Raw genomic sequence first — 22993 nt, forward strand, 5'->3', positions numbered from 1 at the left:
GCTGTGTGACACTATACACAAGGGGGAGCTGTGTGGTACTATACACATGGGGAGCTATGTGGCACTATATACAAGGGGCTGAGTGGCACTACTAAGGGGGGCTGTGTGGCCCTATCTACTAGGGGGGTTGTATGGACTATTTACAACGGGGAGGGCAGTAGCTCTATCTACAGGGGGCTGTGTGTGGCGCAATCTACAGGGGTCTGTGTGTTGCACTATCTACTAAGGGGGGCGCTGTATGGCACTATCTACTAAGGGGGAGCTATGTGGCATTTTATACAAGGGAGGGGGCTGTGTGGCACTATATACAGGGGAAGCTGTATGGCGCTATATACAAGGGAGAGGGGAGTGTGTGGCACTATATAAAAGGGAGTGGGGCTGTGTGGCACTATATACAAGGGAGAGGGGGTGCTATCTACAAGTGAGGTGTGACACTGTCTTCAGGCGGGGCTGTATAGCCCTGTCTACAAGGGGGCTGAATGGCACAATCTACAGGGGGCACTGTCTATAAGGGGGCTGCATGTGGCACCTGGTGGGGGGGCAGTCAAGTGTTTGCTATGGGGCCCAGTCTTTCCTAGTTACGCCCCTGGTCTTAAAAACACATACCACTCGCAAAGCACACTGTTGCATAACGCAACAGACATGAACTGATATAACGTACGTTTTTTATGCGCATAAATCTGTCACGCTCGTGTGAATGTAGCTTAAGTGTTACTGTCTCACACCAGTGCTGGATTCTCATGTACACTGCTCATTACTGCTGTATATTCTCCTCTATGCTGCTGCAGCTTCTATATAAGGGATATAAAGAGATAGGAGAGCAGGATTCTCGACTTCTCTGTGTGCTGTGTATAGAAGACATGATAGCAGTTAGGCTCCACCCACTAGCTCAGAGAAAACTGAGAATTAGAGATAGAGGTTGCAGAGGGGAATACTGCTAAATAATGCCACATACAAGTCATATAATGGCCAGAAATAGTGCTAGTCCTCATGTTCACACATATGACAGCTTATTCTAAAAATTCACATGAAAAGTTAGGTGTACTTTAAGGACAAATTTTTTTTTTTTTTTTTATCACCTCATTCCAAAAGCCAGAACTTTTTTTACTTTTCCGTCAGTCAGAGGTAAAGGAAATTTAGGTAACTTTTCCAACACGAGCTGTTCATGGACTGTGTCTAATATTGCAGCGTTTATGTGAACGAGGCTGGGCTGCAATACCAAACCCAGTCTATGGACAAGAGTGGCGCAGTTGCTGGAAAAAATAATAGACTTCTCTTTCTTATCTCATACAACCTCTTCAATATTTACAAGACGTTGGATCCTATATTATATCTCATTTATGAAGTAGAGAAAAATAAAGTGCAGTGTGCAGTATGGAAATGATGTGAAGCTAAAAAAATAAAAATAAAATAAAAGCATCTGCAACCTCGTAATAAAAAAAAACAGTTATACCTAAAAATGACTTTATTCTCCGAAAACCAGCATATCAATAAAAACACGCTAACAATTTGAGATTGCAGCACCATATAAAAAAGCAGTAACTTTCTAATAGAGAACATATTTCTGTTGGACACAATTTCCATGCTCTCGAAATGGAGGCAGCAATGTAAGCAATGGATGTTTTCATTTTGGTTATGTCACTGACATGTATATAGCACTACTGTAATTGTCTTCCTTCCATGTTAGCAGATCTGGTATAGACCTGAGGAGGAATTGTGCTTGTATATATATATAAATGTCCCTCAGCCTGGCCATGTGAATCAGAATAAAAACATCCATTGCTTACATTGCTGGCTGCATTCAGAGAACCGGAAAATGATGTACGGTCGAAATCAGGTTTATTTTATAAAGTTATTCTATGGCATGACCTTAAAATGTTCTAACAAAAGTACAAGTAGTCATATAGAGCCTACTGGACGTCTTAGGCCTCATGCATATGGCACGGAGCCTGTATGGTAGCACACCAGGTCCCTACTGGTCCATATTACATAGTTGTAGGCACAAGACATGCTGGGACCAGCCATTAAGACGGTTCTGTAACACGGCTGTGTGCCTTCTTCATTTTTAGCAGTGTTTACCTACCTGCAAAGATCCCACGGTCCCTCCATTCATGTAGCTCCAGAATGTCAGCTTGCACTTGGGTCCAGTATGGGATATAAGAGGAGTCGTGATATGAGTTGTATGGCCAAATTCTCCATTTGAGCTGTCTGCGTATAAATACCAGCCTTCTTCTGTGGACCTATAAAGTCAATGTTGTATGGTCAATTACGCTCTTTTTGTAAATTTACTTTTATGTCTTACTGTAGTTTTTTTCTATCACTATGGACTAATGTATATATGATCTCAAGCTGTGGATTTACTCCATGAGCCAAAGGTTCTGCTGGTTCTTGGAAACTAAGAGTTTATCATTGCAGTTATTGATTCATCATCCATCTGAATGGCGCCCTGAACTCCGGGGGAACTGTTCAAAAGTATGCGCTGTATACTAATTACGGTGCCTTCCAGCTTGATTGGTCAAGGGCAACAAACGGTCATGGCCACAACAGTGTAGTGCCTCCTTGCCAATAAGCTTACTGTTTCCTTTAGCAGCCATCAATAAAGAATCTGGGAAATCTGATATTATCGCCTGCATCCGAGAGGTCAAAGGGGACGCAGGGCTAGTTTTTGCCAGGTAGTAAGGAGTCACTGAGGCTTACACAAAGACATTGATCTTCCTGTGAGTTTTCATTGAGGACGATACCGTAAATTAATGATGGGATGTTTTGTATAGGCAGGCTCCTTGTAATTGGCTGAATTCATTAAAGACGTGTCAACATCTGAGAACATGGCAGATTACCCCGAAATTCTAGATCTTCATTACTCATTAGGCAAATAAAAGTAAATTACTTCAAATGATCTACAACTCTGACACTTCACTGACTATGGCCATTAATTACTGAGCTCACTGACTACAACAAGAAAATATTACAAAAAGGGAAAGTTACCGGAAAGAACAGTATTAAAGGGACACGATGAACGTTTTTAAAGTGCCACACAGCCCCCCTCCCTGTAGGAAGCCCCTTTGGGGCTCCCTCTAGGAGCAGAATCCCCAGCCAGAGAATTGCCAACGCTCTGGCTGGGGATTCCACTGCAGGAGCAGCCCCTCACGTTACTGTCCATATATGGACAGTGTTGTCAGGGGCAACACCAGAGCCATAGTCCTGGGCAGAGTACTACTAGCACTCTGCCTGGGACTCCTGCTCTGCTCCTGACATCACTATATGATGTCCATATATGGAAAGTGAAGTCCGGAGACGAGCTGAAGTCCCGGGCAGAGCGCCGGTAAAGGCTCTGCTCCGGTACTCCCTCTCTTGGGCAGCCCCTGACATCACTGTCCATATATGGACAGTGATGTCCAGAGCAGAGCAGTGTCCCAGGCAGAGCACTAGTAAAGGCTTTGCTTCGGTACTCTGGCTATGGGAAAGCCCCTGACATCACTGTCTATATATAAATAGTGATGTCAGGGGCAACCCCAGGGCCAATATCTCGGGCAGAGCACTACTAGCACTCTGCCTGGGACACTGCTCTGCTCCTGACATCCCTGTCCATATATGGACAGTGATGTCACGGGCTTCCCCAGAGATGGAGACCCAGGGCAGAGCAGGCGGCCGAGTGGGCCCCCCCCAAGGGTAGTGCTCATATCTATCTATCTCTATCATCTTATATCTTACATCTTATGCGCAACGTTTCAGCCGTACTCAATGGGGCATTTCTCCCCATTGATTAGAGCTGAAACATCGTGAATGTGGTGAATAAATCCACTTTTTTCACTATTTCTGGAGTGCTGCCTTGTATTTTGATGAATTTTGACTACGTATCTGGGACTCTGGTCACGTGTCCAAATTAGGATATTGCACCCTACTACTTCTACTATGAAACGGTGCTGCTTTTTTATTTTTTTATAACTTTTTTATATCTATCCATCTTTTTTTTTTTTTTTAAACTGAGCAGTGTTGCTGGTTAAAGAACAATCCTGAACCATCTCAACTAAAGCATAATAAAAAATCAACTTTATAATCATATGCATCTGTTAAGGTAATTTCGGGGGAATAGCTAGAAAAGAGAGGCTCATTTTGTATTTAAGCGTCTTAATGTCAGAACATTATTTTATTCCTTGTGCCGTATTGTAATTTAGGAAAGCGAAAAAGAAAATAATGTACATTGTAACACTCATCTTATAATGATTTATCAAATGTGCCTGCTCTCCTCTGGTTAATTTCATTGCATCACAAAAATAAGTTATAGGAGGAAAAAGTAAATGAGAAGAATAAACTACTGTCCATTGTTTTTTTACATAGATAATAGATAAATAATAAATTTTGATATATCCAGATTTAATTTTAAAGGCTAGTTAGAAGATTTACCACCCTTAAACACCATTTTTTTTTTTATTATTCTATATAACCAAGCAAACCGCCCATTCTCTCTAACGCATTTCTGTTGTTACCTAAAAACTACCACTGTGGCCCACTGCAGGGCAAAGGTAATATTACATAACGGCCATTCAGAATAACATGGACAGCTCATGTCTGCCAAAAAGAGAGCTGCACTTACAGATAGATGGCTCTCTGCTCCGAATTATAAGGGGTGCCCAAACAGGGCACTCCTTTTATGATGTCCATATGCTCTAAAATGGCATATGGACAGGGGTTGTCTTCATGAGACAACCACTTTTTAATATTTGATTCCCTGGTGGCCTAGGGAAGACAAGGTAAGGGGGTTAGCATATCTTGTGGTATGGAGCCACTTGCTCAGGCTCCAGTGATGTGTCCTGCATTGTGTCCTAACATTAAGGAAACAGTCGGACTATAAGATGCACACAATTTCTAGCAAGATTTGTTTCTTGCTAAAAAGTGTGTCTTATAGTCCAGAAAATACGGTAGGTTGCTGATGAAATACTGTATGTTTATTTGCTTTTTAATTGTACCAATTATCTATTATGTTCTTGTTATAATGTAATACTTTTTTCCAGAAACTAGTGTGCAGAAGTTTTGTAAAGTTGTGTTACATTTCTTCCCCTCCTATTAATTTCCTGGCCAAGTGGTTATTGATACTTTTAGTAATTGCCTCCTACTCTCAGAAAGGAATGATATTAAAGCCACAGATTATAAATCAGATTGATACAATCTGCCTACATCAGTATTTTATTTGCATATTTCCTTGTTGAGCCAAGAAATGCAAATAAAAAGGAATGCTCACACCAATCTATGAGATGGGAAGGTAAACTGTTATTTCCATCTCCCTGGCCGCAAGGCAAAAAAGCAATAAAAAGAAATTGCAAATAATTCACTGAGCAACCAAAAGTCAAATGGTAACTTAAAGTACAATTACCTAATAATATCTCCATTTCTTAATATTGTTTTAAAACCCACAATCTATAAAATATTCTGGTTTTTATTGGAGGGTATTTTTTTTATTCGTTTCCACACGGCAAATTGCGTAAGAAACAATTTAGGCTTTGTTCACATCTGCGTCGGGGTTCCTTTCATTAGTTCAGTTGGAGCTTTCCATCAGGGGAACCAATGAATAGAATCCAAACTGAAACAAACGGAAACTGCAGGCTTCCGTTTGCATCACCATTGATTTGAATGGTGACAGATCCAGTGCAAATGGTTTCTGTTTGTCACAGTTGTGCAATGGTACCGTCGTTTTGATGGAATCAATACCGTAGTCGACTGCGCTATTCATTCCGTCAAAACGACGAAACCCTTACACAACGGGGACAAGCAGAAACCATTAGCAATGGATCCGTCACCATTGAAATCAATGGTGATGCAAACGGAAACCTATGGTTTCCGTTTGGATTCCGTTCATGGGTTCCCCTGACGGAAAGCTCAGATGGAACCCATGAATAGAGTCCTGAAGCAGATGTGAATGAAGCCTTACCGTAAAGAGTAAGTTCCGTGACAAAACATCATACTGTATGTGATAGATACCACCTGCCATCCTACTTGATTGCTGTTATTTTTTTTGCATGATGCCCCTTTTATCACCAGCCTCTGCCCTACCGCTTCATAGAGGAGTCTTTGCTTACGTCTAGTATTAGGCATCAGGCCCCTTAATCCGGTCCAGTCCGGTGCTGAGCTATACGGTTACGACATGGGAAGGAATTATTTCCTGCTTGTAAAGTAAGCTAAGCAGGAGCTGTGCCCGTGCCATCAGTAGTGGGTGTCAGCTATATTATATTGCAAAACACTAGCATTGCAATGTATTATAAAAGAGATCAGATGATTGCACGTTCAAGTCCCCTGGGGGGACTGCAAAAATTAGTCCTTTATTTTGCAAAAGTATAAAATAAAATAAATTGAAAACTATAAATATCTTGTACGGTTGCAAACATAACAACCGGCAGAATAAAGGTTTTTTTTCTATTTCCTCAACCAAAAAAATTATAAAAGTGAATCAATAGGTTGTATGTACCCAAAATGGTGCCATTCATAAACCAAAACCAATATAACACGTCTACATACAGCTGCATGGATGGGAATGTAAGAAAGTTATGGCTCTCGGAAAGTGGAGAGACAAAACTATATTTCTTCACAATCACAAAGACCCGTAGAATAAAGTTACCATTGCACTTATACTGAAAAAAATCCAAAAATATAATGGCGAAATTGCTGCTTTTCCACCCCCCCAAAAAAGGAATAAAAGTTAATCAATAAATGATACAGTATTAACTCCAAAATATTGGTACAAATAACAGTAATTATTACATTTACCTGGATATCAAAATTTCGTTACGACCTTATTTTTCTTGCAAATAACAAGCCCTCATACAACTATTGATGTCCAAAGGGAAAGAAATAAGTTATTACAAACTGCATGCAGCTATGCAGAAATAAAATAAAAAGCTGTTTCCTGAAGGCCCAAAATATTGAATATTAAAAAATTTACCTTTCTTGGCTTTCACGATTCAGCGATTTTTTAACTTTTTTGCAAAATTGGGAGTTGCTATAAATGGCTTCTATGTTAATACAAAGTTGCTTTAAAGAGTATGCGCACATATACTTTTTACTATACATCCTGTCAAAATAGATGGTATTATGGGTGAGGGACGACTAGGCCCGAGGAAGCATAAGGGGGGCCAGGGCGTCCCTGATAACGGTGGTTAGGTGTAGCAGGGGTTATAAAATGGTGTTGGCCGCTTGGCCAACGGCACCAGCATGTCTGGGGAGGAGGGTGAATGCTTTCTTCACTTGGAGATAAGTGTAAGAAAGGGGAGTGATGGTGGGAAGAGCTAGGTCAGCGCATAAGTAATGAGCAATAGGGGAGGGGGAGCAGTGTAAGGGTTTATAAGGGCAGAAGCAGGGTGAGGTAAGGCAGTACTTACCAGGAGAAAGAAAGACCCACCCAACCCTCCCATGTTAGAAATAATGTTATGTTATGCTATGTGATGTGATGTAAAGCCGGATCGGATCGTGGCACTGCACCTGCTAAGAGCGGCTTCGGTGGTGGACCACTGAGAGTTTACCACTAGCGATACGGCGGGGTGAACTCGCATGTGGCGGGACACTAGTACTACGGCAGGTCCCCAGGATGTTTTGGGCCTGGGCTGTCACGAAAGCTGGACGGCGGTCCGGCGGCTGCCTAGAGGGACTGCTGTAGCAGGGGGCACGGCTGTCCTGGATTACAGCATGCGAGCTGGGGGCAGGCGGGCCCCAGCTGAGGGAGTGCCGTGTCGTGATTTAGGTCAGGCTCCTCCTGCACTGTATTGCCAAAAATGTAATAAATGGTGGCGCATGCCACAATTTACTTGCCAATTTAAGACGGATGTGTTTTTAATGTTTAAAGTATGTTACTAACGGTTTGGCACGTGCACACCTTATGGCTTTCTTGTAGTTGTAAGGCAGAGAATTTATCAATATGTAGATGTGTAATGGTTGAGAGGAAGCACTTCCCTGACAATCATGTAGATAAAATTAGAATGGCATAAATTGCGTCATTTGCCAGGTATGTGAGTCCTAGTTTGCCAGTCTTTACTGTTTTCGAGAAAGGTGCGTAACAATTTGCTAATTTTAGTGCTTGAGAATTTGCTTATCCTGTCCCTGGTGATAACTTATGATTTGTAAATGAAGGTAGTCTAACGATATAATTATAATAATAATACCTTGAAATACGCCTGAAATACCACTAGCTAAATGCCTACAAACATCTGCCCATTGAATTAAAATAGGAAAAACTGAGTTTCGTTCAGACGGAGTGGTTTTTATGTTGCTGCTTTAAAAAACGGCGCATAAAAAACCACTGCGTAAAAAGAAGGCGCATGTCACCTCTTGAGCCGTTTTTGGAGCTGTTTTTCAATGTGTCAATAGAAAAACAGCCCCAAAAACTACTAGAAAAAACAGCTTCAAAAAACGTTATCAGCTTCAAAAACGGCTGAAAATCAGGGGCTGATTTCTCTGAAAACAGCTCCGCAATTTTCAGCCGTGTGTGACTTTGCATGTGAACATACCCTAAGGGTAAGCTCACACCTAGCGTAAGTACTGCAGATTTTCCGCAACTAATTTTGTTGCGGGGGAAAATCCGCAGCATAATACAGTACAAGCAAAGTGGATGAGATTTGAACAAATTTCATCCACACGTTGCGTAAATGCTGAGCAGAAACAACGCTCAGAAATTTACCTGCGGTGCGTTTTTTTAAATCCACAACATGGCAATTGTATTTGCGTAATTGCTGCCTTTGTGTTGTGGGTTTAAAAACCTGCAACAAATAGCAGATGTTGCTTTATTTGCAGCGGAAAAGCAGCGATTCCACTGCAAAGAACGCAACTCAGAAAAAAAACGTATACTTACCCAGAATTCTGTGATTCTTCGTTCAGGCCGGAACAGGGATGATATTTCATCCCATGTATCCTCTGCAGCCAATCACAGGCTGCAGCGGTCACATGGGATTAAATGTCATCCCAGGAGCCCAGGCTGCAAGACGTAAGAGGGTACGTGTGTGTTTTTTGTTTTTTTTTCACGTGCAGCTTTCCGAAGCGGACATTCCGGCTGAAAAACTGCACCACAATTTGGTGAGGTTTTTCGGACGGAATTCCCTGCGGCGACCCAGGGCGAATAGGCTGTGTGCTTTTAAACAGCGTATTCGCCCTGTGTGAAGATACCCTGAGTTTTTGGAAAACTCCAATAACTTTTTAGTCTATAAAGTACAAAAGTACAAACTTATTGCATATACTTACGTAGTATGGTCCATAAGAGGCCTGTGACTCTCTTCCCCAGGATGAATGCTGTTTCCTTGACCGACAGTCCATTGGAATGCTGTGTCTCGGCGAAAAGCAGTTAGTCCAGGCTGGAACCAATTACATAAACTCCCGTTTTCAAAGTTACAGTATTCTGAAACTAAGAAATTAAGCAGAGCTCAATTAGCTTTATTTAGTGGTTATACATAGTGTTGGCATATTAGAGTAGAGAAGTTAGAGATTGCCAGTAGCTCAATGAGAAATAACATCTACTATTTCTACCAGAGCAGATCTTGGAAGATTCCTTCTATTAGCCTCACCACAACTAATAAACGCTAAAGAAACCTGGAAGTACAGCAGTCGTCACTGATATTTTGACTTACCACAGTTTCCTTCATCAGAACCATCTAGACAGTCTTCTCTGAAATCACACAGCTTTGTGACTGGTATACAATGTCCTGATGACCTGCAGACATGTTCATCCTCTGAGCAATTGTGGACTGGAAGTGTTGCCTGAGTAGACGTTTGCAATGGAATTGGCGACCAAGTTGGCAATGCACCTGTAGACAAACATATTTATGTTCTGGTTGACTTATAAGCCAACTAACTGACAGAGCAAGTTGCTTTACATAAAAAGTTATCAAAGGAATACCAAATCTAGAAATAAAAAAATGGGTGTGTGACCGCATTTGTGGTCTGCTATTGCAGACAGAGCAGTCTGTTCCTGCTGCAGCCAGTTGCCTTACAGTCAGATCAATGTGTGAGGAGGAAGGAGCTGCTCTTGTGGGATATACATACAATTCTTCTTATAATTCATGCCGTTTTGCTTGCAAGAAGAGACAGAATAGGATAAGATGGAAGGAGGAAACGTAGAGGGACTTCTGGGACTTTTTTCTTCATTCCATGGCCCCTTAGAACTCCTTCCTTGTATTAGTTATTTAAAATATGTTAAAGCTCTGGGTAAGATCAGGTATTTGGCTTAACCACTATCCAGGGTCCTTCAAATTGTCTCCTATTTCTACACTTTTTATTATAAATTACACTTGTTGTGCCACAAAGTCCCCGGAAGGGCCCATTAACTGCATGTTATCCTCTTCAATCATGGGCTAGAGTGGTGCTGTTTCTAGAAGAAACCAGCGATGTCGAACAGAGCGGCTTAGCTCATGCATCCCAGATGCTGGGTTGATGGAGACCGCCCAGTTGTCAATTTATTCAAGAATAAATTGCTGGGGGAAGGGAGGCATCTGGTAACTTCGAATATAAACGCCGCTGGAATCAGGGGCAAGGCAGTAATACAGCTATCAGTCAGATAATTTGTCTGGGGACATGACTGGTCCTCTTTAATACTAGTTGTTTAAATCCATGTGTAGTGAGCTCCCCCTAGTGGTGGCTGCAGGCAGAAAGAATTTTATTGATAAACTTGATGCTAATAGATCGTGAGCTCTTGCGAGCAGTGTCCACACTCCTCTTGTTTGCATTGTAAATTAATTTTGTCAATACGTAATGTCTGATATTGTTTGTACATGAACCCTCCAAATTGAAAAGTGCTGCGTAATATGTTGGCGCTATATAAATAAAGATTATTATTATTATATTTATCCTTTTTAATCCTGCTCACATTTGCCAGAAGTTGTACTTTAGGAGACTTTAACGTCATGGGAAAGTTTAACTTATGATAGATCTACCTGCATGTTGAACAGAAATAAATTGATTTCCTCTATGTGGTTTTATTTGTTACATAAGACAGTTGAATACACAGCAAAAGGAAAGCTGAATGTAATAGATTTCTTGACAAAAGTCTGTAATTGCCATCCGTGGTGGATAAATTCTTCTAAGATCAATTTCATAGGGTTTGGAGAAATTGTTCTAGCGTAGCAGATTGTGAGTTATGACCAACAAATACAGTAGTATGAAAAGAATAGATTGTACCAATATTTTGTGCAGCTAAACATACACAAAATACACTACTAAGGGTGTAATAACAAAACAAATAAACTTCTATTAGCACTAATGTTCCCACAATAAGAATACAAATGTATTAAAGGGGATTTTCAGACTTAAAATACCAAAAACTGTTTATGTAATAATATAAGGAAAAAAGCATATTCTTACTAAATCCCCCGTAGATCCAGCACTGACACTCCAGGGGTCCCCACCAGCCTGTGTTTTCATTGCTAAAGCAAAGATGGCTGTACCAGCCAATCACTGGTAGGAGCAGTCACAGTATACATAATGACAGGAGCACTGTGATTGGCTGGAGAGATCATCTGCTGGTACGACACATCATTACTTCAGCAATGTAAGAACAGATCAGCTGGGACTACAGGATTGGCCTTGTTTGTTTTTTTACCCAGAAACAGCACCACTCATGTCCATAGGCTGTGTCTGGTATTGCAGCTCAGATCCATTCAAGTGGGCTGCAATACCTGACACAGCCTATGGATAGAGTGGCGCTATTTCTGGGGGTAAAAAAGCTGATTAATTTTTACTTTGCTAAGAGTGTAGTTTCTTTTTTACTTTGCAGCTATTGAGATACAATTAACTGTTTCTTCTATCAATATGTTTTTAGAGTCTAGAAGGAAATTCTTGCAAATATGTTGTGATTATATAAACTGCTACATGATGACATGGACTGCACCTCATGTAGATTATAAATAAGCTTGGTGCAGAACATTGCAGCCTTGACATGACATGTCAATCAAAGATATCATAAAATCATGATCATGGGGATCTGGTATCTGGGAACCAGGGGCATACAAAAAAATAATTGGACCCTCAAAATTCTGAATAATCCCATTCCCCCCAGAGAACACTGCCCAATGTACTACACCATTACTAAAGTTAATGTCCACCATTCCGTTATTATTTTCAGCATTCTGTACTGATTGAATTTATTATATATTTATATATGGGAGCTATTTTTCTGACTTGATAAATTATATAATGTATGCAGCCACCACTAGGGGGAGCTAACTGTATATGGACTTATTCAGCTAGTATTGAATTCAAGGGGAGCTATAAAACCCTGTATATGGTGAGTGCCCTCTAGTGGCAACAGCAGGTAACCACTATGACAGTGTCACAGCAAGCAGGGTAATCAGTTCATTATTGGATCCCTTTCCACCATGTGCCCCATACCCTGCCCCTATAGTAGGTACACCTCTGCTGGGGCCCCCACCCATCTGGAGAATGTGGAAATATAATTTCCTATTCTTAGTGGAAAGGTTGCTGTTTGTCCCGGTCACTATCCATTTAAGTGAAAGGAAGTTACAGAAACCTCAGTGCTCTCACCATAGTAGAAAAATTTATTTCTGTTCCACTAATAGGATAAATGTTAATACGAAATCAGTTCCTATGAACCAAACCATGAAACTATATTAGTGCCAAAACGTAATCTTACCTCGATGCAAAATACAGTTAGAGAAGGAAATGTCATCAATTGCAATGTCTCCGGTAAATCCATCGCCTACCATGCCGGTTATTGAAAGCTGAAATACAGAAAATAATACATTACCACTGTATTATAAAAATACATTACAACTGTTCCATAATAATACATTACAACTGTTCCATAATAATACATTACAACTGGTCTATAATAATACATTACCACTGTTCTATAATAATACATGACCACTGTTCTATAATAATACATTACCACTGGTCTATAATAATACATTACAACTGGTCTATAATAATACATTACCACTGGTCTATAATAAATGACCACTGTTCTATAATAATACATTACAACTGGTCTATAATAATACATTACCACTGGTCTATAATAATACATGACCACTGTTCTATAATAATACATTACCACTGGTCTATAATAATACATTACCACTGGTCTATAATAATACATTACCACTGCTCTATAATAATGTATGAAACCAATGAGATCCATATATACTGAATGGCCATTTTATTAGAGGCACGTCCTTCCACGATTGGATCTTCCCTATATGTAAATTAGAGAAATGACCCCGCAAGTTTTCAGTTGATCAGCTGCAAGTTGAATCACCATTGGAAAATTGAGCGATCTGAGTGACTTCGAAAGGGGCATGGTCATCGGTGCTAGACTAGCTGGGCAAGTATTTAAAAAACGGACAACCTTGTGGGGTTCTCCCATACAACGATTTCGAGAGTGTTCTGAGAATGATGTGATCGAATTAAAACACCCGGAGAAAGTGGATCCTGTGGACGTCAACCACTCGTCGATAAAAGAGGTCGGAGGAGGATGTCAAGAATCGTTCTAATGAACAGGCGGTGCATAGAAAGGCAAATTGACGCAGAATACCACGTTGGTTGCTCCAACTAACGTGTCCGAACACACAACTCGTCGATCCTTAGCACAGATGGGATGATGACCAGTTCGAGTGTCTAGGGGAAACAGAAAGGGAAGACTCCAGTGAGCAAAAGAGTGCGGAAATTGGATCACTGAGCAGTGGAAAATTATTGAATGGCCAGATGAATCCAGATTTCTGTTGCACCATGCTGATGGTGAGTCAGAATTTGGCACAAGCATCATGAATCAATGAACCCTTCATGTCAGGTGTGAACAGTTCAGGCTGGTGGAGGTGGAGTAATGCTGCGGGGAATGTTTTCTTGGCACACCCTGGGTCCTTTGATACCTGTGGATGGACGTTTGAACGGCATTGGTAATTGGGATGACCAAGTTCATCCCTTCATGACAGCTGCTTATCCTATGGCAGTAGGGAACTTTAGCGGCAACTGCGAGAAGCTATCCTGTCCGCATGGGGCGATATTCCTGCAGAACGATTTTGATACCTAGTGGAATCTATGCCATGATGAAATGCTGCGGTTCTGAAGGCCAAAGGAGGTCCAACGTCCTACTAGATGGGTGTCTCTAATATAGTGGCCATTGAGTGTATATCACTTCAGTATCATAACAATCACAAACAGAGCTGAACCCAAAGAGTGGAAGATCATATGTACAACTGTGATTTACAGCATGAAGAACATAGATGGATACATGTCAAGATACAGAGCACCTGCAGTGACTTCACACACCTATAGCGCACCTTACAGCCTATCATCGAGCTATAGATTGCTCTATAGGAGTCTATAGTCTGTATCTCAATAGTAGTCTATCTGCTGGTACAAGTAGTACTCTATAGCTTGCTGACAAGACCTCAAGGCTGCTTATTCTATCATTCTCAAATAGCCCCCAGTTGCCGACAGGAGCAATTGCGTCAATATCAGTATTTTAGGGAATGGCTGTTCATGCAATTGTCTAATATATACATTATCTAAGGCACCTCCAAAAAAGGGGGCAAAAAGTTATCTCCCCTAGTAGGAATCCACATAATCCACCAGTGGGCCTCAGTTTAAATTTCCGTAAATTTTTCCTGCCTGATTAGTTGTCGCTTAGCGACTGGACATGAAAGCGATAAAACGGATGACAGCTGCCCTCCCCCTCCAGGAACGATTGTCAAGTCAGAGTCATGCCTAAATCATAGCACAACCATATACAGTAAGGTCAATAGATTTGATCAGGACCTACAAAGTGGCAGAAATTAGCGTCAATTATAGCGGAAATCTAAATTTCCCTTTCTGACAGCACAAGATGTGACTCATTTATTAATAGGTGCATGCCTCGTAATAAATCAGATTAATCTTTCTACTGCGGCCTTCAGACTACGAATGGACTATAAAACACCGGTCTTAGTAAATCTGCCCTATAGATTTGAATAATAACATTCTAAACTAGTGGCGGCTGCTGGCAACAGAACGTTATCATATCCCGTCTAGACTACCTCAAACCCTTCTCCATGGCTTCCCCTCCATAACAATCAATCCAACACCGCTGCCCGTACCTCTCTCCCCGCTCCCCTACAGCCGCTCCTCCCTGCATGTAGCACTATTCTTCCTGTCAAATTCCAAACCAGTGTGAACAGCACCTTATTGTACATGTTATGTATATAAAACCCTCTGTATTTGAGATATATATATATATATATGGTATATATACAGTATATACACAGTACGTTCTGTTCCAGTTTAGGATTTAGGGACTCGCAAGTCTGGGGATCCTTGTCGTGGATTGCGAGCTTGCGTCCTTTTGGCCAAAATGATTACCAATACCCCAGGTATTTTTCATTATTATGTATATTCGCTTCTCTTGGACACAGCCGGGTCTTTGATGCTGGGAGAGCATGGTGTGTTGTTGTTTGGCATAGCAAGCAGGGTAGCCCGCTCTATGAATTATCAAGGCGTCACAAATAGGCTTCTACCTGGCTATACACGTTGTGCCTCATGACATACACACTATCCCTCCATGTTTCACTCACTTGCACCCCATTATCCATTTATTTCTATTGAGGCACTTCATTTATTACTGCCCCCTATATTTCACTTATAGTATTACACTTGCACACACACTATTCATTTATTATTTCTTACTACACATCCCATGCACCGCACACCACTCCCCTCAAGACTAGTGGGAGTGGCTATTATTATTTAGAGCACCTGCTCGCCCTTTCATCAGCATTTCTGGCCTGGCTGTGTCCATTTGCAAGTATGGCCTTTTTCGGTGTTTCTGTATATGTCCCTGTGTTTTTATCGGTTCTGTTTGTGCACCAGGAACGTTCTGTTCCAGTTTAGGATTTAGGGACTCGCAAGTCTGGGGATCCTTGTCGTGGATTGCGAGCTTGCGTCCTTTTGGCCAAAATGATTACCAATACCCCAGGTATTTTTCATTATTATGTATATTCGCTTCTCTTGGACACAGCCGGGTCTTTGATGCTGGGAGAGCATGGTGTGTTGTTGTTTGGCATAGCAAGCAGGGTAGCCCGCTCTATGAATTATCAAGGCGTCACAAATAGGCTTCTACCTGGCTATACACGTTGTGCCTCATGACATACACACTATCCCTCCATGTTTCACTCACTTGCACCCCATTATCCATTTATTTCTATTGAGGCACTTCATTTATTACTGCCCCCTATATTTCACTTATAGTATTACACTTGCACACACACACTATTCATTTATTATTTCTTACTACACATCCCATGCACCGCACACCACTCCCCTCAAGACTAGTGGGAGTGGCTATTATTATTTAGAGCACCTGCTCGCCCTTTCATCAGCATTTCTGGCCTGGCTGTGTCCATTTGCAAGTATGGCCTTTTTCGGTGTTTCTGTATATGTCCCTGTGTTTTTATCGGTTCTGTTTGTGCATCAGGAACGTTCTGTTCCAGTTTAGGATTTAGGGACTCGCAAGTCTGGGGATCCTTGTCGTGGATTGCGAGCTTGCGTCCTTTTGGCCAAAATGATTACCAATACCCCAGGTATTTTTCATTATTATGTATATTCGCTTCTCTTGGACACAGCCGGGTCTTTGATGCTGGGAGAGCATGGTGTGTTGTTGTTTGGCATAGCAAGCAGGGTAGCCCGCTCTATGAATTATCAAGGCGTCACAAATAGGCTTCTACCTGGCTATACACGTTGTGCCTCATGACATACACACTATCCCTCCATGTTTCACTCACTTGCACCCCATTATCCATTTATTTCTATTGAGGCACTTCATTTATTACTGCCCCCTATATTTCACTTATAGTATTACACTTGCACACACACTATTCATTTATTATTTCTTACTACACATCCCATGCACCGCACACCACTCCCCTCAAGACTAGTGGGAGTGGCTATTATTATTTAGAGCACCTGCTCGCCCTTTCATCAGCATTTCTGGCCTGGCTGTGTCCATTTGCAAGTATGGCCTTTTTCGGTGTTTCTGTATATGTCCCTGTGTTTTTATCGGTTCTGTTTGTGCATCAGGAACGTTCTGTTCCAGTTTAGGATTTAGGGACTCGCAAGTCTGGGGATCCTTGTCGTGGATTGCGAGCTTGCGTCCTTTTGGCCAAAATGATTACCAATACCCCAGGTATTTTTCATTATTATGTATATTCGCTTCTCTTGGACACAGCCGGGTCTTTGATGCTGGGAGAGCATGGTGTGTTGTTGTTTGGCATAGCAAGCAGGGTAGCCCGCTCTATGAATTATCAAGGCGTCACAAATAGGCTTCTACCTGGCTATACACGTTGTGCCTCATGACATACACACTATCCCTCCATGTTTCACTCACTTGCACCCCATTATCCATTTATTTCTATTGAGGCACTTCATTTATTACTGCCCCCTATATTTCACTTATAGTATTACACTTGCACACACACTATTCATTTATTATTTCTTACTACACATCCCATGCACCGCACACCACTCCCCTCAAGACTAGTGGGAGTGGCTATTATTATTTAGAGCACCTGCTCGCCCTTTCATCAGCATTTCTGGCCTGGCTGTGTCCATTTGCAAGTATGGCCTTTTTCGGTGTTTCTGTATATGTCCCTGTGTTTTTATCGGTTCTGTTTGTGCATCAGGAACGTTCTGTTCCAGTTTAGGATTTAGGGACTCGCAAGTCTGGGGATCCTTGTCGTGGATTGCGAGCTTGCGTCCTTTTGGCCAAAATGATTACCAATACCCCAGGTATTTTTCATTATTATGTATATTCGCTTCTCTTGGACACAGCCGGGTCTTTGATGCTGGGAGAGCATGGTGTGTTGTTGTTTGGCATAGCAAGCAGGGTAGCCCGCTCTATGAATTATCAAGGCGTCACAAATAGGCTTCTACCTGGCTATACACGTTGTGCCTCATGACATACACACTATCCCTCCATGTTTCACTCACTTGCACCCCATTATCCATTTATTTCTATTGAGGCACTTCATTTATTACTGCCCCCTATATTTCACTTATAGTATTACACTTGCACACACACTATTCATTTATTATTTCTTACTACACATCCCATGCACCGCACACCACTCCCCTCAAGACTAGTGGGAGTGGCTATTATTATTTAGAGCACCTGCTCGCCCTTTCATCAGCATTTCTGGCCTGGCTGTGTCCATTTGCAAGTATGGCCTTTTTCGGTGTTTCTGTATATGTCCCTGTGTTTTTATCGGTTCTGTTTGTGCATCAGGAACGTTCTGTTCCAGTTTAGGATTTAGGGACTCGCAAGTCTGGGGATCCTTGTCGTGGATTGCGAGCTTGCGTCCTTTTGGCCAAAATGATTACCAATACCCCAGGTATTTTTCATTATTATGTATATTCGCTTCTCTTGGACACAGCCGGGTCTTTGATGCTGGGAGAGCATGGTGTGTTGTTGTTTGGCATAGCAAGCAGGGTAGCCCGCTCTATGAATTATCAAGGCGTCACAAATAGGCTTCTACCTGGCTATACACGTTGTGCCTCATGACATACACACTATCCCTCCATGTTTCACTCACTTGCACCCCATTATCCATTTATTTCTATTGAGGCACTTCATTTATTACTGCCCCCTATATTTCACTTATAGTATTACACTTGCACACACACACTATTCATTTATTATTTCTTACTACACATCCCATGCACCGCACACCACTCCCCTCAAGACTAGTGGGAGTGGCTATTATTATTTAGAGCACCTGCTCGCCCTTTCATCAGCATTTCTGGCCTGGCTGTGTCCATTTGCAAGTATGGCCTTTTTCGGTGTTTCTGTATATGTCCCTGTGTTTTTATCGGTTCTGTTTGTGCATCAGGAACGTTCTGTTCCAGTTTAGGATTTAGGGACTCGCAAGTCTGGGGATCCTTGTCGTGGATTGCGAGCTTGCGTCCTTTTGGCCAAAATGATTACCAATACCCCAGGTATTTTTCATTATTATGTATATTCGCTTCTCTTGGACACAGCCGGGTCTTTGATGCTGGGAGAGCATGGTGTGTTGTTGTTTGGCATAGCAAGCAGGGTAGCCCGCTCTATGAATTATCAAGGCGTCACAAATAGGCTTCTACCTGGCTATACACGTTGTGCCTCATGACATACACACTATCCCTCCATGTTTCACTCACTTGCACCCCATTATCCATTTATTTCTATTGAGGCACTTCATTTATTACTGCCCCCTATATTTCACTTATAGTATTACACTTGCACACACACTATTCATTTATTATTTCTTACTACACATCCCATGCACCGCACACCACTCCCCTCAAGACTAGTGGGAGTGGCTATTATTATTTAGAGCACCTGCTCGCCCTTTCATCAGCATTTCTGGCCTGGCTGTGTCCATTTGCAAGTATGGCCTTTTTCGGTGTTTCTGTATATGTCCCTGTGTTTTTATCGGTTCTGTTTGTGCATCAGGAACGTTCTGTTCCAGTTTAGGATTTAGGGACTCGCAAGTCTGGGGATCCTTGTCGTGGATTGCGAGCTTGCGTCCTTTTGGCCAAAATGATTACCAATACCCCAGGTATTTTTCATTATTATGTATATTCGCTTCTCTTGGACACAGCCGGGTCTTTGATGCTGGGAGAGCATGGTGTGTTGTTGTTTGGCATAGCAAGCAGGGTAGCCCGCTCTATGAATTATCAAGGCGTCACAAATAGGCTTCTACCTGGCTATACACGTTGTGCCTCATGACATACACACTATCCCTCCATGTTTCACTCACTTGCACCCCATTATCCATTTATTTCTATTGAGGCACTTCATTTATTACTGCCCCCTATATTTCACTTATAGTATTACACTTGCACACACACTATTCATTTATTATTTCTTACTACACATCCCATGCACCGCACACCACTCCCCTCAAGACTAGTGGGAGTGGCTATTATTATTTAGAGCACCTGCTCGCCCTTTCATCAGCATTTCTGGCCTGGCTGTGTCCATTTGCAAGTATGGCCTTTTTCGGTGTTTCTGTATATGTCCCTGTGTTTTTATCGGTTCTGTGTGTATATATATATATATATATATATATATATATATACAGTGCCCTGGAAGTAAATGGAGCCTTAAAAGAAATAATATTAATAATAGATCAATGTCTATTTGCAGCTCTATAGCAGAAAAACAAAGCTCCGACTGCTATAAAGATATATCAAGAAATTAATCAGCACAGGACTTTGGACCTAAACACGACATTATGATGAAAGGTAGAAATTATCTTAAAATGCACAAGAGGACATATAGAAATGTATTAAAAAAAAAAGGTCAGACTTTCTTTTATTTAGTCTTACTTTTTATTATTTATGCCTATAACCAAACATACAGAACTGGTGCCAATCATCTCATATGTGCCAGGTCTGCACCTGCTCTGCCTTAATCCCTCTATTTCCGACATTTCAATGTTTTATAATCAATTCATTGTAATATTGGAAACATATGACTACATCGTAAATAATGCAAAACCAAATACTCTGTGATCCTGCTAGTTAAATAAATAATATTCTTTTTTTTATCTTTTTATGCCAGACAATTGCCTGTAGCGCTCACGATAGTACTTTGAGGACACAAGCCAAAATTTACTCTGCCTTAATATGGGAAAGAAACTTACATAAGAAAGCTGCGCCAAGCTGATCTAGGCAGTTCTGCAACACTGAATCTGTCTGGGAATTTAGCAGCCGGGTCAATTTCCCATCTACTTTTTTTACCCTCTCAGTAAATCTTTGTAATTGGATTTCAAAGGTAAAAATGTGTTGACCACTATTCAATGAATTGCCATTTCCAAGAAAACTTGCATGTCAATGTGAAGCCGCCTCCGCAGAGAGCAGCCGCCGTGGAGACAATTTCACAACTCATTTAGAATTTGATTTAGGACAAATCGTACTACATATACTATACATATGAGGCGTACACCTTGTTCTGTAGAATGGCTAATCTTATATCCAATTGTCAGTAACTACTCTTATTCTACAGGCCTATTCTTTCTTTCTTCAAAATTAAATTGTATCGATTTTATCCACTAAGCCATGCAGGCAATTAAACACATTCCTCATCCAGAGATAACATGACTATTTATCATGAATTTTAGAAGACAGATGGAAGAACAGACCAATGGATCAATACAAGGAAGAATTGTGGAAAGATGAATTGGTGAATTGATGAACAGACAGACAGACAGACAGACAGACAGACAGACAGACAGACAGACAGACAGACAGACAGACAGACAGACAGACAGACAGACAGACAGACAGACAGACAGACAGACAGACAGACAGACAGACAGACAGACAGACAGACAGACAGACAGACAGACAGACAAACAAACAAACAATCCTTACTACTCCCAGTGTTGTAGATAGGGAGGGTCTGGCAGGGCATGTGCAACAGGTGCTTGGTGCCAGGAGGGTGCCAACAAGCCACTCTGCCTTGGCCGAGTCATTTAGCTAGATGGCTAGAGCAGCAAACTGAATCTTTGCCCCAGGTAAAGAAATCCTAGCTTCTGTACAACTTTGCCTACCCTTGAGCACATCACGTTGCTTTAAGATAGGAAGTTGGAGCCCAACTTGAGGTGGCCCCTCACCCCTTCAAGAACGACATTGCAGATATGTACTTACTTAGGTAAAAGTTTCTAGTTCAATAAACAAAAACATCAACTGACAATATTTTTGTGCTTCGGTTTCTGCTTTTTTACTGTACAACTCCCCAAGCCGTGCTTTGTAGAATGAATTCTATTGTAAAATGCGTTTTGTAGCTAGGACTATATTTCATCTTCACTCTGATTCTTGTTATTCCAAATGAAGATCGGTTCAATAAAAGTTCACAGAGTTTAGTTAATAACTATTCTGCTCAAGTATAGATATCCACATACAGAGTGATCCTCGTGTTTAATGGTACAGCTTGAGTAGTACTCATACAAACCAAGATATACTGTTGGGTGGTTGGACTTTATCTGAAGTAATATATACTTATTATCAACAGAAAACAGAGAAATGAATCAATTATCTTACACAATTTTGCCCATACTTTAGATTCTGAATTACGGTCTACTACGGCTTTAGGGAATCTTGTGATGTTTTGTTAATATGACTTTATAGTAAAAAATAAAATAAAAATCTAAATTATTTTTTACTGTAAATACAATTGTCTTCAATATATTTATTTGTCTCAATCTCACTGGGATAATGATTCTCTGTACAGAGATCCTTAAGGCAATGCACCCCGGCAAATGTATGCAAAGCTATGTACAAGGGGGAGCTCCCTGAATACTGATTGATCATTGAGTTCAAGAGGAGCAGTATAAATACATCTGCAGTGAGTTCCCCCTAGTGGTGAATGTTGTCTGCTAGGATTTTATCATGTTACCTATGGCTGTGTAAAAGGCAGTAGGAGATTTGGAGATCTGTGTCAGACAAACAAAGTTTTAACCTCTATAAAAATTCTGTATCTATTCAAAAAAAATTATACAGTGTTATTGTGCTGGTGCACCTCTTGTCAGGTGGACATATCAAAAAGTATTCCTTAAACTGGCGCTGTTACTTTTTATCAAATCATTCAACTAGATTCTAGTGTTTGCATAGCCAATATAAACGCTAGATTTTCCAATGAAGATAATTGTTTAATAATAATTATTCAAATACAGGCGACGCGTTTCGGTGTCGTACTGGCTCCTTCTTCAGGCAGTATCACAGGGGTAAAGAGGTATGGGGAAGATACAGACATTTATACTTGAAGAAAAGACGGGAAAACAGTCGGACAGTGAGAAGGTCAAAGGTCAACTGTCAGTGCATATTACATAATTGTTACACAAAAGTATAGTGAGCTCAGAAAGTAACATATATATAAATTCAGCTTTTGTTTTATGAATATAATGTTATGTTTTCTTGGTTTTAATGGGGTTACTCCAAGGATTCAGAGAGCTGCGATGTGCCCATTCAAACCAAGAAAACATAACATTATATT

At 41.1% G+C, this 22993-nt stretch overlaps 1 protein-coding gene across 1 annotated transcript in view; it reads right to left on the minus strand.

Moving 5' to 3' along the window:
• MALRD1 (MAM and LDL receptor class A domain containing 1) overlaps positions 1-22993 on the minus strand; it is a 274434-nt gene that overhangs the window by 151978 nt on the left and 99463 nt on the right. The window contains exons 19-22 of the mRNA XM_075828272.1: positions 12620-12707; positions 9603-9779; positions 9220-9379; positions 2084-2240 (exon numbers count right to left, since the gene is read on the minus strand). Of these exons, the coding sequence (XP_075684387.1) occupies positions 2084-2240; positions 9220-9379; positions 9603-9779; positions 12620-12707 (582 nt within the window). The remainder of the gene's footprint in view (positions 1-2083; positions 2241-9219; positions 9380-9602; positions 9780-12619; positions 12708-22993) is intronic.

Source organism: Rhinoderma darwinii, chromosome 5, assembly GCF_050947455.1.
Source record: "Rhinoderma darwinii isolate aRhiDar2 chromosome 5, aRhiDar2.hap1, whole genome shotgun sequence".
Taxonomy (NCBI): domain Eukaryota; kingdom Metazoa; phylum Chordata; class Amphibia; order Anura; family Rhinodermatidae; genus Rhinoderma; species Rhinoderma darwinii.